Source organism: Eptesicus fuscus, chromosome 15 (genome assembly GCF_027574615.1).
Source record: "Eptesicus fuscus isolate TK198812 chromosome 15, DD_ASM_mEF_20220401, whole genome shotgun sequence".
NCBI classification, from domain to species: domain Eukaryota; kingdom Metazoa; phylum Chordata; class Mammalia; order Chiroptera; family Vespertilionidae; genus Eptesicus; species Eptesicus fuscus.
In genome coordinates this window covers 63,218,511-63,233,091 of record NC_072487.1, presented here as the reverse complement: position 1 = coordinate 63,233,091, position 14,581 = coordinate 63,218,511, and the positions used below count along the sequence as shown (strand labels likewise).

Here is a 14,581-nt window from a genome sequence, read left to right as displayed (position 1 = left end):
GAGCCTTACCTTCACTCAGTCCTCTGTCAGGTGTGCCCAGAGGGTCAGGGGGCAGAGGAAAGAGGTCCTGTGTGTTCCATTTATTATTGCATCTTTAATTAGTAGCACAGTGCCAGGAACCTGGGTAATTAAAAAAAAAAAGGATGAATTTGTTCTGGTTTCATTTGAAAGAAGCCATATTGGACATTGAAGGTGTGTTGCTTGCAATGAACACTCTAGCAGATTATATGAATTCAAGGAGATGTTATTTTTCTCCAGGAGAAAGTAGGAAACCCTACAGTGGTGACCACAATCGCACTTTCAAAGTCTCTGGTCTTTGTCATTGTCCTTTCATCCCCAGGAGAGAGAAGAGCAGCATGAGGCCTGAGAACCAGAGCAGCGTGTCCCAGTTCCTCCTCCTGGGGCTCCCCATCCCGCCAGGGCAGCAGGGCGTGTTCTTCACCCTGTTCCTGAGCATGTACCTGACCACGGTGCTGGGCAACCTGCTCATCATCCTACTCATCAGGCTGGACTCTCGCCTGCACACGCCCATGTACTTCTTCCTCAGCCACTTGGCCTTCTCCGACATTTCTCTCTCATTTGTCATTGTCCCAAAGATGCTCATGAATATGCAGACTCAGCATCAAGCCATCTCCTATATGGGGTGTATTTCTCAGTTGTATTTTTTCATACATTTTGCTGCTCTTGACAATTTCCTTCTGGCTGTGATGGCATATGACAGGTACGTGGCCATCTGTCAGCCTCTGCACTATACCACCATCATGAGGGAGGGGCTGTGTGCTTTGCTGGTGGCTGGTTCTTGGATAGTTGCCTGTGTCCATTCTCTTATTCATACCCTCCTCTTGGTCCAACTATCTTTCTGTGCTGACAATACCATCACCCACTTCTTCTGTGACCTCGCTGCCCTCCTGAAGCTGAGCTGTTCAGACACCTTCGTCAATGTGCTGGTCATATTCACTGAAACAGGAGTGATTTTCGTTCTTTGTCTTGGTATTATTCTGGGCTCATATATCCGTATAGGGACCATCATCCTGAGGGCGCCCTCCACTAAGAGACTCTTTAAAGCCTTTTCTACCTGTGGCTCCCATCTCTCTGTGGTGTTTTTATACTACGGGGCACTTGCTGGTGTTTACTTTTCCTCCTCATCATGGTGTTCCAAAGACATAATTGCTTCGGTCATGTATACGGTAGTTACCCCCATGCTGAACCCCTTCATCTACAGCTTGAGGAACAGAGATATAAAAGAGGCCTTAGAGATGTGTGTCAATAGGGTTAAATTCTTTAAGCAGCAATCACTAAATCCTCTTGTTGCAGTCAGGAGCACAGTGAGATAGATCTCCTAAAATTATTGTATGGTCGACATCTCCATACATCTTTCATAGAATATGAGTTCTGTCATCATATACATGTGTTGTTAATATGTTAACTAGGCCACATTTGCTACTTGGATTGTTAATAATTCTTTACAACTAATTGATATTTTTTACTTGTTCATCATCTCTTACAATATGTATGCAAAATCTCATGCAAAACATTTGCACAATTACAATTATGGATTTTTTTCTCCTTTGAGTCATGTCATATTTAGTTTATATATTATTTACACTGTGTTAATGAGGATGCCCTGATTTAGCATCACAATCTGCTTCTGGTGAAATTTCCATTTATTTGTTTTTCCTGATTTTTTAATATTGGCTATTGTTGGTTTGAAGCTGATTATGCGCATTTCTTTCCAACTCACGTTCAATGTCATCATGTTGGTAGATTGCAATCAGCCATAATAAGAAAAATTACACTTTGGAAATTCCCAGGTACTACCAAAACAACAACAACAAAAAGCTTTGTAAAAAGAGAGAGACTTTTAAAAATGCATTTAACAGCACATAATTGCGTTGATAATTAGAAGATTTTTCTAGTACTGGGTCCTACCTTCAGACCTCATCTACTTCTGATACTTTCTATCTATATGTACAGATGCAGACAGAGATATAGATACTAGTTTAGTATAGATGGTAATGATGCAGCTTTCTCGCTGTTAGTGTTTACATGGTATTTCTCTTCTATCACTTCAAATTTTTCTTTGTCCTTATATCTATGAGGCGTCCATTGTTAACATTGTAATGTTAGGTTTTGCTCTTTTTCTGTAGAGTAACAATTATTATATTTCTGGAGAATTGTATCTGTTGACATCTAATGTAATCATAATATGTTTACATTTATATTTTCTTTTTCTGTATTTATATTTTTCACATTACTAGGTTTTTTATTGTGTTTTTTTTAAAGTTCTGTACCTTATTTCTTAAACATATTTCTATTGATTTCAAGAGGAAGGGAAAGAGAGAGATAGAAACATCAATGATGAGAGAGAATCATTGATTGGCTGCCTCCTGCACATCCCCTACTGCGGATCAAGCTTGCAACCCAAGCACGTGCCCTTGATTGGAATCGAACCTGGGACCCTTCAGTCCACATGCCGATGCTCTATTCACTGAGCCAAACTGGCTATGCCTCATATTACTGTGTTTTTTATTTGATACAACTGTTTCCCATTTACTCTCTTTCTTCCTCCTCTTTGATTAATTAAATATATTTTTGTTATATCATTCCTCCTCTATTTACATCTTATTCATGTATTATTATTACTATTTTATAATTATTTTATGTATTGTATATAGAGATTATTTTTACTTTCTCCTTAATTTTAACTATAATTTAAATATAAAATATGAAATTTATTATGTTAGCTTTTGTAGATGTACAGTTCAGTGGCATTTAGAATACTCACCACCTACATCTCATTCTAGGACACCTAAAAACACTTTATAGAATATCAATGCAATTAAGAGTTTGGCAATTATAAATTAGTGCTAAGAAAAAAATTAGCACAAAGATATCTATGAATCAGTATGAAGAAAAATCAGGATAAATGGGAAAATAGCAATGTGAAAAAGAACATTTATAGGATGCCACTTTTAAGTGAAAATAAAGGGGAGATAGAACACATATATGTCTGCCTATTTGAGCAAAAAGAAATATAGGAAGAAAAAATAGTAGTTAAGGTCTGGAAACAGCCCAAGTGCCCATCAATAGATAAGTGAATAAAAAAACTATGGCACATTTATACAATGGAATACCACTCAGCTGTAAATAGGAAGAAAATCTTACCTTCTGTGACAGCATGGATGGGTTTGAAAATTATTATGCTAAGTGAAATGAGCCAGTCACAGAAAGGTGAACGCAATATGATTGCACTTACATGTGGAATCGAATGGACAAGTAATATTTTTCAAAAAATAGAAACAGAAGCATAGATACACAGAATAGACTGACAGCTATCAGCAGGGAGGTGGTTACTGAGGCTGGATGGACAAGTGAAGGGATAGGCAAAAAAAATCCTATCTAATAATAGACAAATATGCAAATTGATCATACCTTCGACACACCCACAAGCCATGCCCACAAGCCACGCCCACCATCCAATCAGAGCGAGTATGCAAATTAACCCAAACCAAGATGGCTACAGCCACAGAGAGCAAGGTTTCCTAGGTAACAGAGGAAGCCAAGCTTTCTGCCTGCCCTTGCCAGGCCTAAGCCTCCACTCAAGCTACAAAGTTTCAATTATAGAAGGTAAACAAATTCAAACAAATGGTGGCAGAATGGAGCTTGAGAGAGCAGGCCAGGGTTGCCGCTGGCAACAGGGGAAGCAAAGCTTTCCACACACCCTGGCCCAGCCCACCCGCTTAAGGCAACAAAGTTTCAATTATAACCCCAACACAAATGGCTGCCGGCCTCGGAGGGAGACCCAGGCTTGGCTCCGCTACAGGCTACAAAGTTTCAATTGTAGTAGAAAAATAAATTCCAGATACCAGGGCCTCCGCTTGGGTTGCCAGGGGGTGTGGCCGGCCTGCAAACCACCACAGGCCCCTCACTCAGGCCGCCCCACACCCCAAGGGAACCCCCACCTGATCCGGGAAACCCTTCAGGGCAAACCAGCTGGCTCCCACCCCTGTACCAGGCCTCTATCCTATCTAATAAAAGAGTACTATGCAGATTGATCATCACTGCAACACACAATATAGCTGCCCCCATGTGGTCAAAGATCCTGCACCCATGTGGACACAAGATGGCCACCACAAGATGGCCAGCAGGAGAGGGCAGTTGGGAGGCACCTGGCCTGCAAGGGAGGGCAGTTGGGAGGCACCCTGCCTGCAAGGGAGGGCAGTTGAGAGGGATCAAGCCTGCAAGGGAGGGCAGTTGGAGGTGATCAACCCTGCAGGAGAGGGCAGTTAGGGGTGACCAGGCTGGCAGAGGAGGGAAGTTGGGGGCAAACAGGCTGGCAGCAGAGTGATTAGGGGGTGATCAGGCTGGCAGGCAGAAGCGGTTAGGGGCAATCAGGAAGGCAGGCAGGCAAGCATTTGGGAGCCAGCAGTCCTGGATTGTGAGAGGGATGTCCGACCGGTGGGATCGGGCCTAAACTGGCAGTCAGACATCCCTCAAGGGGTCCCATATTGGAGAGGGTACAGTCTGGGCTGAGGGACAATCCCCCTCCGTGCATGAATTTCGTGCACCGGGCCTCTAGTATATATATATATTTACAAATATATTACATATGTATATATGTTACAACCTATCTAATAAAAAAGTAATATGCAAATTGACTGTACCTCTGCTACACCCATAAGCCACACCCCAAGCCATGCCCACCAGCCATGCAAATAAACCCAACCAAGATGGCTGGGTTAAGGAGAGCAGGCAGGAGGCTTGGGTTTCCCCGGCAATGGAGGAAGCCAAGCTTTCTGCCTGCCCTTGCTGGCCTTGGCCAGGGGCAGAGCCAGGGGATAGAAGCCACCTGGGGGTCTCCTGCCCAGGGCCTGAGCCTCGACCAGAGGCTTGTGGCCTTGGCCAGGGGTGGAGCCAGGTGATCGGAGTGAGCTGGGGGTCCCTGCCCAGGGCCCGAGCCTTGGCCAGAGGCTTAAGGCCTTGGCAGGGGTGAAGCCAGAGACTGGAGGAGATAGGTGTGAACTACAGAGTAAACACCATTTCTGACCACTCATTGGCTAAGCTCCCTGTATGCCACTGGTAATATTCTTAGTAACTTGGGTATAAGAATCCCAAAAGATGATCTAGGGATTTTTCTACCACACTCCAGGTGAAAAAAAACGAAGGTCTGCTGCTGGAGGGCTAAGAAATGTCATATCCTACCCTAGGTAGTTTGGCTCAGTGGATAATGCCTAGGTTTGCCAACCGCAGGATCCAGGTTAGATTCTGATCAAGAGAATGTACCTAAGTTGTAGGCTCCTCCCTGGCTGGGGCCCATGTCAGGGCTCATTCAGGAGGCAACCAATCAAAGTGTTCCTCTCACTTTGATGTTTCTTTCTGTGCTTCCTTTTCTCTTCGACGCTCTCTAAAAATCAATGGAAACATATCCTCAGGTGAGGAAGAAAGGAAGAAAGAAAGAAAGAAAGAAAGAAAGAAAGAAAGAAAGAAAGAAAGAAAGAAAGAAGGAAGGAAGGAAGGAAGGAAGGAAGGAAGGAAGGAAGGAAGGAAGGAAGGAAGGAAGGAAGGGTGGGTCATATCCTATGAAAGACACATCTTGAAAATGCCTAAAGAAAGTTGTCATTTTTTCATGGTGAAGAGACCAGAGTCCGTGTTGATGAAAACACCTTGGTGGCTGCGGTGACTGGCAGTGGCTGCAGCAGCAGGGTGATGGGGCTGGTGCCTTTCCCTGATCAGCTCGGTTGCCTCCCACAAAGGGAGGCCAGACTGCGGCTGAGGCCCGCTCCCCATGGACATCCCCTGAGGGCTCCCAGTATATGAGAGGGGGAAGGCTGGGCTGTGGGGACCCCCCACCCCAGTGCACGAATTTCATGCACCGGGCCCCTAGTATGTATGTATATATATGATAGACACAGACAAACAACCACATGTGATAGACAGAAGGAAAAGGTTAGTAGAAGGTGGAAATGAACAAAGGGGATAAATAGGGATGAAATGGGACATGACTTTGGGTGGTGAACTCACAATGCAGTATGCAGATGATGTTTTACTGAATTGTACACCTGAAATCTTTTGGCTTTATTAACCAATGTCACCCCAATAAATTCAATAAAACAGAAATTAATGAGACTGTTCATCTATAGGAGATGAAGCAGAAGAGATGGGAAGATGAGTACAGTTATTTGTAAATTTTTGGCTATATTTTGCCATTGAAAAATGAACAGAAGAGGTGGTGAATAAAGCAAAATCGAATAAAACAAAACAGCCGTAGCTAGTTTGGCTTAGTGGGGAAAGTGCCAGCCTGCAGACTGAAGGATCCGACGTTCATTTCCATTCAAAGGCACGTACTTCAGGCTTGATCCTAGTTGCAGGCTTGATCCTCAGCCCTGGTTGGGGCACATGCAGGAGGCAACCAATTGATGAGTCACTGTCATATTGTTTTTTTTTTCTCTGTCTCTCTCTCCCTTCCACTCTCTCTAAAAATCAATGGAAAACTATCTTTGGGTGAGGACTAACAAAACAAAAAACAAAGAATAAAACAAAACAAATGAACTGAACTATATTTCTCTAAAAATCAATGAAAAATATCTTTAGGTAAGTTTTAACAAAACAAAAACAAAGAATAAAATAAAACAGAAACAAAGAATAAAACAAAACAAATGAACCTAACTATATTTCAAATGAATACCATAATTAGACTAAAGGGGGAAATGAAATAAGTAAATTAATTTTTGAACTTCAAATTTTATCTACATACTCTCACAAGTAAAAATCAATAACACTTGAAATAAAGTTTTAAGCTGTATATAGTGTCACTGACAGTGGTGTGAGTTCAAGATTCTGAAAACAACTCTCCATGTATCCAAAGATTCAGCAAACTTGAGGAAAAAGGAGTCCCTCTCACTCTGAGGGAAAGGAGCTCTGTACATGGAAAAAGAGATGCTGCAAAGAACTCTATGGGGCCAAACCAGAATTAGATATATCAATTTGAACTTACTAGTTTAAAAATGTATAAACAGATGTCAACTTATAGCTTATATGTTAACATCTATACTGTTCCCATTCCTCATTCTTTCTGTACCATTCCAGACCCACCTCCTGTGAGTAAACTTTCCTTTAGTTTCTTAGTTTCTAGTTTGTATTCCTTGTATTTCTTTTATCTATATTTCCAGTTGGCTTCTCTGAGGTAATTTAGAATCCTTGCAGGCAATAAACACACCTAAGATTTCAAAATGAATAACTACAGTAATGGATTTGAACTTAGGGAATAAGAATCCACAAATCCATCTATCTATAGTAATCTATAGTAATACAAGGGTAATATGCTAATTAGACCAGTTGTCCTCCGGACATCCTATTGCATGTCCTTCTAGGCAAAGCCATGGTGGTGGGGCTGAGGCAAAGGTGGTTAGGGGCAATCAGGCCAGCAGGGGTGAGCAGTTAGGGGAGATCAGGCTGGCAGGGGAGAGCAGTTAGGGGTGATCAGGCAGGCAGGGGAAAGCAGTTAGGAGCGATCATGCCAGCAGTGGAGAGCAAATAGGAGTGATCAGGCTGGCAGGGGTGAGTAGTTAGGGGAGATCAGGCCGGCAGGGGAGAGCAGTTAAAGGCGATCAGGCCGGCAGGCAGAGGTGTTAGGGGCGATCAGACAGGCAGGCAGGCAGGTGAGCAGTTAGGAGCGAGTGGTCCCGAAATGCAAGAGGGATGTCTGACTGCCAGCATTTGGACATACCCTGAGGGGTCCCCGATTGGAGAGGGTGCGGGCCAGGCTGAGAGATAACCCCCCTCCCCATGCACGAATTTCATGCACTGGGTCTCTTGTAATGATATAAATAAATAAATAAATAAATAAATAAATAAATGGGTGGAATATGGGCAAGTTCCTTCTATAGTAGGATAAAACTAATAAATATATAACAAATGATAGAATTGGAAGAATCACTATTTGGCCACCATATTTGTAATCATTTTCTTATATGAAAATCACCAATGGATGTTAAGTATAGTAGGTGAAATTTTAATAAGCAAAAAGTTATGGTTATATAGTATCAAAATATGTACCTAACTGATACCTATTAATTATAAGGTTAAAATAGTAACTAAAAATAATGGCAACTTTATAGTAGAGAACCTGGTACACACTACCTTAGCTAACTGATCAAGGATAACTTTTTATGAGGCCAGCATTATCCTAATTTCAAAAACAGACAAAGACACAACAAAAAAAAGAAAATTACAGGCCAATATCCCTGGTGAATATAGATGCTAAAATCCTCAACAAAATACTAGCAAATTAGATCCAGCAACATATTAAAAAGATACACCATGACCAAGTGGGATTTTTTCCAGGCATGCAAGGCTGGTATAATATTCACAAATCAGTAAATGTCAGCACATAAACAAATTGAAAAACAGATATCACATGATCATATCCATAGATGCAGAAAAAGCATCTGACAAAATCCAACACCAATTTTTTATAAAAACTCAGCATGGTGAAGGCCTGGGTTGGAAGGGGAGACAGGCTAGAAGGGGTCTTAGGGAAAAAAGGGGATATATGTAACACTTTCAACAATAAAGATTAAAAAAACACCTCAGCAAAGTGAGATTAGAGGGATCATACCTCAACATAATAAAGGCCATATATGATCAACTTATAGCCAAAATTATAGTCAATGGGCAAAAACTAAAACCATTTCCCCTAAGAATAGGAACAAGACATGGGTGTCCGCTTTCACCACTCTTATTCAACACTAGAGGCCCCTTGCAAGAAATTTGTGCACGGGGGTGTGTGTCCCTCAGCCCAGCCTGCACCCTCTCCAACCTGGGACCCCTCAAGGCATGTCCAACTGCCTGTTTAGGCCCAAAGGCCCGATCCCGGTAGGATCAGGCCTAAACGGGCAGTTGGACATCCCTCTCCCAATACAGGACTGCTGTCTCCCAACTGCTCGCCTGCCTGCCTTCCTGATTGCCCCAAACTGCTTCTGCCTGCCAGCCTGATCACCCTCTAAGCACTCCCCTGCCAGCTTGTTTGATGCCTAACTGCTCCCCTGCCACCATGTTTGCCCCTAACTACCCTCCCCTGCAGGTCTGGTAACCCCTAACTGCCCTTCCCTGCAGGCCTGGTCACCCCAACTTCCCTCCTCTGCAGGCCTAGTCACCCCTAACTACCCTCCCCTGCTGGCCTGATCGCCCGCAACTGCCCTCCCTTGCAGGCCTGGTCCCTTCCAACTGCCCTCACCTGCTGGCCATCTTGTGGCAGCCATCATGTGTCCACATGGGGGCAGCAATCTTGTGTGTTGGAGTGATGGTCAATTTGCATATTACTCTTTTACTAGATAGGATAGAGGCCTGGTGCACGGGTGGGGGCCAGCTGGTTTGCCCTGAAGGGTGTCCCAGATCAGGGTGGGGGTTCCCTTGGGGTGTGGGGTAGCCTGGGTGAGGGGCCTGTGGTGGTTTGCAGGCTGGCCACACCCCCCAGTGACCCAAGCGTAGGCCCTGGTATCTGGGATTTATTTATCTTCTATAATTGAAACTTTGTAGCCTGGAGTGTTGCCAAGCCTCCTGCTCTCTTCAAGGTGGCAGCCATTTTTGTTGGTATTTATTTATCGTCTATAATTGAAACTCTGTAGCCTTGAGTGGAGGCCTAGGCAGGTCAGGATGTGCTGAAAGATTGGCTTCTTCCATCTCTGGGTGCAACTCAAGCCTCCTGCTCTCTCCAGCTCTGTGGCTGCCACCATTTTTGTTGGTATGTATTTATCTTCTATAATTGAAACTTTGTAGCCTTGAGTGGAAGCCTAGGCTAGCCAGGGTGTGCAGAAAGCTTGGCTTCCTCCATTACCAGGGAAACCCAAGCCTCCTGCTCACTCCGTGGCCGCAGCCATGATGGTTGGGTCAATTTGCATACTTGCTCCTGATTGGCTGGTGGGCATGGCTTGTGGGTGTAGTGGAGGTATGGTCAATTTGCATATTACTCTTTCATTAGATAGGATAGTATTGGAATTGTAATAGCCACAGCAATCAGACAAGAAGGAAAAATAAAAGGCATCCAACTTGGAAAGGAGGAAGTAAAAGAAAGAGGCAAGAGCATACAATGGAGTAAAGACAGTCTTTTACATAAATGGTGCTGGGAATATTGTACATATATGCAAAAAAAAACACAAAAAAGAAAGAACCACCAGCTTACACCATACACAAGGGTAAACTCAAAATGGATACTTAAATATAAGTTGTGAAACCATAAAAATCCTAGAAGAAACCATAGGCAGCAAAATCTCAGACATCTCTTGTAGGATTATGTCTGTAGAGACATCTCCTAGGGCAAGAGAAACAAAAGAGAAAATAAGTAAATTGGACTACATCAAAATAAAAAGCTTCTATACAGCAAAAGAAACCATAAACATCATGAAAAGGGAGCCTACTATATGGGAGAACATATTTGCCAATGATACATCTGATAAAGAATTAATAATCAAAAAATATAAGGAACTCATCAAATTAAACAAAAGGAAGACAAAAACTCCAAATAAAAATGGGTAAAGTTGCCCTAGCCGGCTTGGCTCAGTGGATAGAGCGTCAGCCTGCCGACTCAAGGGTCCCAGATTCAATTCCGGCCAAGGGCACATGCCTGGGTTGCGGGCTCAATCCCCAGTGGGGGTCGTGCAGGAGGCAGCCGATCAATGATTCTCTCTCATCATTGATGTTTCTATCTCTCTCTCTCCTTCTCCCTTCCTCTATGAAATCAATAAAGAAATATAAAAAAAAAAATGGGCAAAGTACCTAAATAGACACTTTTCCAAAGGGGACATACAGATAGCCAAGAGACATAAGAAAAAATGCTCAAAGTCACTGATCATCAGAGAGATGAGATGCAAAGTCAACCTACAATGAAGTATCACCTTATACCTATCAGAATGGCTACCATCAACAACTAAAAGCGTTGTCCAGGCTTTGGAGCATAAGGGACCCTAATACACTGCTGGTGGGAATGCAGATTGGTACAGCCGTTATGGAAAACAGTATGGAGTTTCCTTAAAAATTAAATATGGAACTGCCATTTGACCCCACAATTCCACTTATAGGATTATATCCTAAGAAACCCAAAACACCAATCAGAAAGAATACATGCACCCCTATGTTCATAGCAGCACAATTCACAATAGCTAAGATCCAGAAACAGCCCAAGTGCCCACCAGTAGATGAGTGGATAAGAAAGCTGTGGTACATTTACACCAGGGAATACTATGCAGCTGTAAAAAAGAAGGCTCTTTTACCCTTTGAGACAGCATGAAGGGACCTGAGGAGTATTATACTAGGCAAAAAGCCAGTCAGAGAAAGACAAGTATCACATTATCTCACTTAAATGTGGAATCTAATGAACAAAATAAACTGATGAACAAAATAGATCCAGCGACATAGAAGCATGGAACATATTGTCGAATCTCAGAGGGAAGGCAGGCATGGGTGGGTGGGTGGGAAGAGATCCACCAAAGAACTTGTATGCCTGTACGCATAATCAATGGATCCAGATATTAGTATGGTGAGGGTCTGGGGTAGGGAGTGGGGGCAGGCTAGAAGGGTTAATGGGGGGAAAAGGGGAACATATCTAATACTTTCAACAATAAATTTTTTTGGAAATTTGTTTAAAAAAAGGTTAAAAACACTAGCTACTGGAACATTATCATATGCCTTCTAATAATATGCACTGGTATATCAGCTATAAATCTAAACCTGAAATATACATACAAACATACATACATATATACGTACACATACACAGAGAAGGTAAACACAGTAGAATGTTAACCACTGGGGAATTGGCTGAAGATTGCCAAGGAATTCTTAATATCATTATTACAACCTTTCTATATCTTTAAAATCATCAAAATAGAAAGTTGAAAAATCTATTTTTCCCAGCTGGAGCAATACCCAAGAACAAAGGCGTCCAGGGCATGACTGGAATCAGGGACACTGTCCCCCAGGACTCCAGTCCCTCTGGCTCTTGGACACACAGCTCCCAAAGGGCAGTCAGAAATCAGCCACAAGCTTGGGGACTTGGTTGCAGTCTCTCAGTAGCAGTGAAGTGTTATCTTTGGACTCATTTCTCTGGAGCTGGTTAAGGAAAATGAAAGTCTGTGGAAGTGCCAAGGCCCCAGATATTGCTTCTGTGTGTCTGGATGTTAGGTCTCCTGAAGAAAACCTGAGGAGATGGGCAACAGTCTGGAGCAGAAGGTGTCTGAACTCACCAATGACGAGCCCAGGTGAGAGGAGCTGGAAATCTGCCCTTGCTGATGGATCTGCCTGTGTGCTAGGGTTTTCATGTGTGAGACTCTGTGTCTATGACTGTGTGTGTGCATGCATTGTACATGCTTGTATAGGTGCTGTTTGATAGTTGTGTGTGTATGTGTTATGAATCTGACTCACAGTCTTGTTTTAGCATATGTGGACCAAGTTATCAGCCTCCTGGCGTGTGATTAGGGACTCCTGATTCATGTCTGTGAATGTAAACACTGGCATCACAGCTGAGCATTGGGAGTGAGACTGTTGTCTCTGCTGCTGGACAAGAAGATGCCCTACCTCACCATAAACCAAGGTCAGCTCAGAGAAAGCTCAGACCTCTGCTCAGCAGTGTGTTGTGCACATGTGAGCTGCGCCTGTGGGTGACACTCTCGTGTATGAGAGCTGGAAGTTATGTTATTGGATTTTCTCTGTGTGTATGTGACCATGTGTGTGTGAGACTGTATGCATGGGTGTTGGTGGTGGTTTAATGACTGTGCCTGTGACTGAATAGGCTTAACTGCCCCATGCTGACTGCCCTCCCCCAGCATGGGAAGGCCAGACCAAGGGAAGCTCATTAATATACTATTATTAATAGGAGAGTGTATACTGTTTGTGTATACTGTTTATGTATATGTGGTGAGTTGAATGTTCACCTGGTGCATTGTGAAGCAGGTGTGTTGATGTGCATTGTGAGTGTGTTTTGGGGTGAGAGATGTATTATTGTAGGTTGTGTATGTCCAACTTTGTATTGATTATGACTTGTGTGTATGCATGTGAGTGTTTATGAGATGAACCACGTATTGGATATTCTTCCTTTAGGGTGGAAATTTGGTCAGGGGTGGCTTACATTCCCAAATCAGCAGTGTGTGTGTGTGTGTGTGTGTGTGTGTGTGCGTGCGTGTGCGATCTGTACCCATGACTGAAGTATTTCCTAAATGTCCTCCTTATGGGGCACCATTACCTAAGATACTCAAATTCTAAGCAACACCCTGTTTCTTGAAATGGATCTGCTATCATTTTTATGTAGCTGAGTGTGAATGAGTTGCTCAGAATATTCCCACTTTTTCTTTATTTTTACTAAACATTCCAGGGAAACAAACAAACAAACAAACAAACAAATCATAAACACCAGGCATCATGATATGTGAAGGTATTGGGCAGAATTACCATTAAATAGTGACGTAACCTTGGGGAAGTTATAGAAAACATTGGTCTCACTTTCATGTCTATAAAATGGAAAGAATGACACAAGTTTTATGAATCTTGAAGAGGCCCTCAGTAAATAGATATTGCATAAATAGATCTTAATGTATTTGAGAACTTTTGTCAGTTGGAAAGTAAATAAATATGAAGGAATAAAATTATGTAGTAAATGGAATAAAAACATTTTGGACAACTCTGAGTCCTCACAGCTCTAAAATAATATATTGTGTTTGGCTCCTAAGCAAGAGAAGGGAAGTTTCTGATCACACAGACATATTAGACTGAACCCCATGAAGTAGCTAACAGTTGGTGATTTTTAATTTATAGAAAATGGTAGTTCATATACATCAAGTTATAAACATTACATAGCACATATGTATTAGATACTAATATACACACATGTATTTGTGCGCCATTCTGTCCCTGTTGTACTGCTGTGTGCATACAAAAGTTGTGTCATTTATGTTTCTATTTCTTAAAAACGAAAATAGGCAAAAAATACAAATCCATAGAGCAGCTGTGAAGAAGTTTTTAAATCTGGGAATGTAGGGGCTGATGTGTGGATTTAATTAGGAAATGTAGGTAAAGTCCTTAGCCTGGTACCCAAATATTCATTTAAATGTTCAGTATTGTTATGAAAGATACAATTCTGGTTTTGAAGATATTCTGGCATCAAGTGGCTTTCAATGGCCACCCATTTCCAGAGTGTCCTTGAGTTTACAGCTGAGGGTCAGTGGGACCCAACAGGTTCACAGGAAGTCTGACAATGCTCCAACAACACCCACTCAGCACTGGAGTGTCACAATACTTTCAGGCGGAAATAACTGAAACCACTTTGTAGATGCTCACCTTCTATTGCAGCCACAGTGAATTATTATGGTTTGGCTCTGGCCTGATGCAGAAATGATCTCTCCATGCTCATCAAGATGTAAACTCATAGAAGTGGGCACCTTGTGTGTTCACTGCTGCATTTCACACCTTAATAGAGGTTCCGACACAGACGTGATGTTAAAGGTAATATCTGAATAAACAGCGAACCCCTCTTACTTCTATGTGATGAGGTCTTGTGACTACTTTGGGGACTTAGTGTTTTCCTGGAGCCAGA

General features: G+C 42.6%; 1 protein-coding gene across 1 annotated transcript; it reads left to right on the top strand.

The window, feature by feature from the left end:
* Positions 1-356: 356 nt before the first annotated feature.
* Positions 357-1,334, top strand: LOC103295717 (olfactory receptor 1J4-like). Its single transcript, XM_008152163.3, has one exon. It carries the CDS (start codon positions 357-359, stop codon positions 1,332-1,334), a length of 978 nt encoding a protein of 325 aa, XP_008150385.3.
* The last annotated feature ends 13,247 nt before the right edge of the window (positions 1,335-14,581 follow it).

Coding starts and splice junctions, on each gene's coding strand:
- LOC103295717 (XM_008152163.3), top strand. CDS start 357: ATGAGGCCTGAGAACCAGAGCAGCGTGTCCCAGTTCCTCCTCCTGGGG.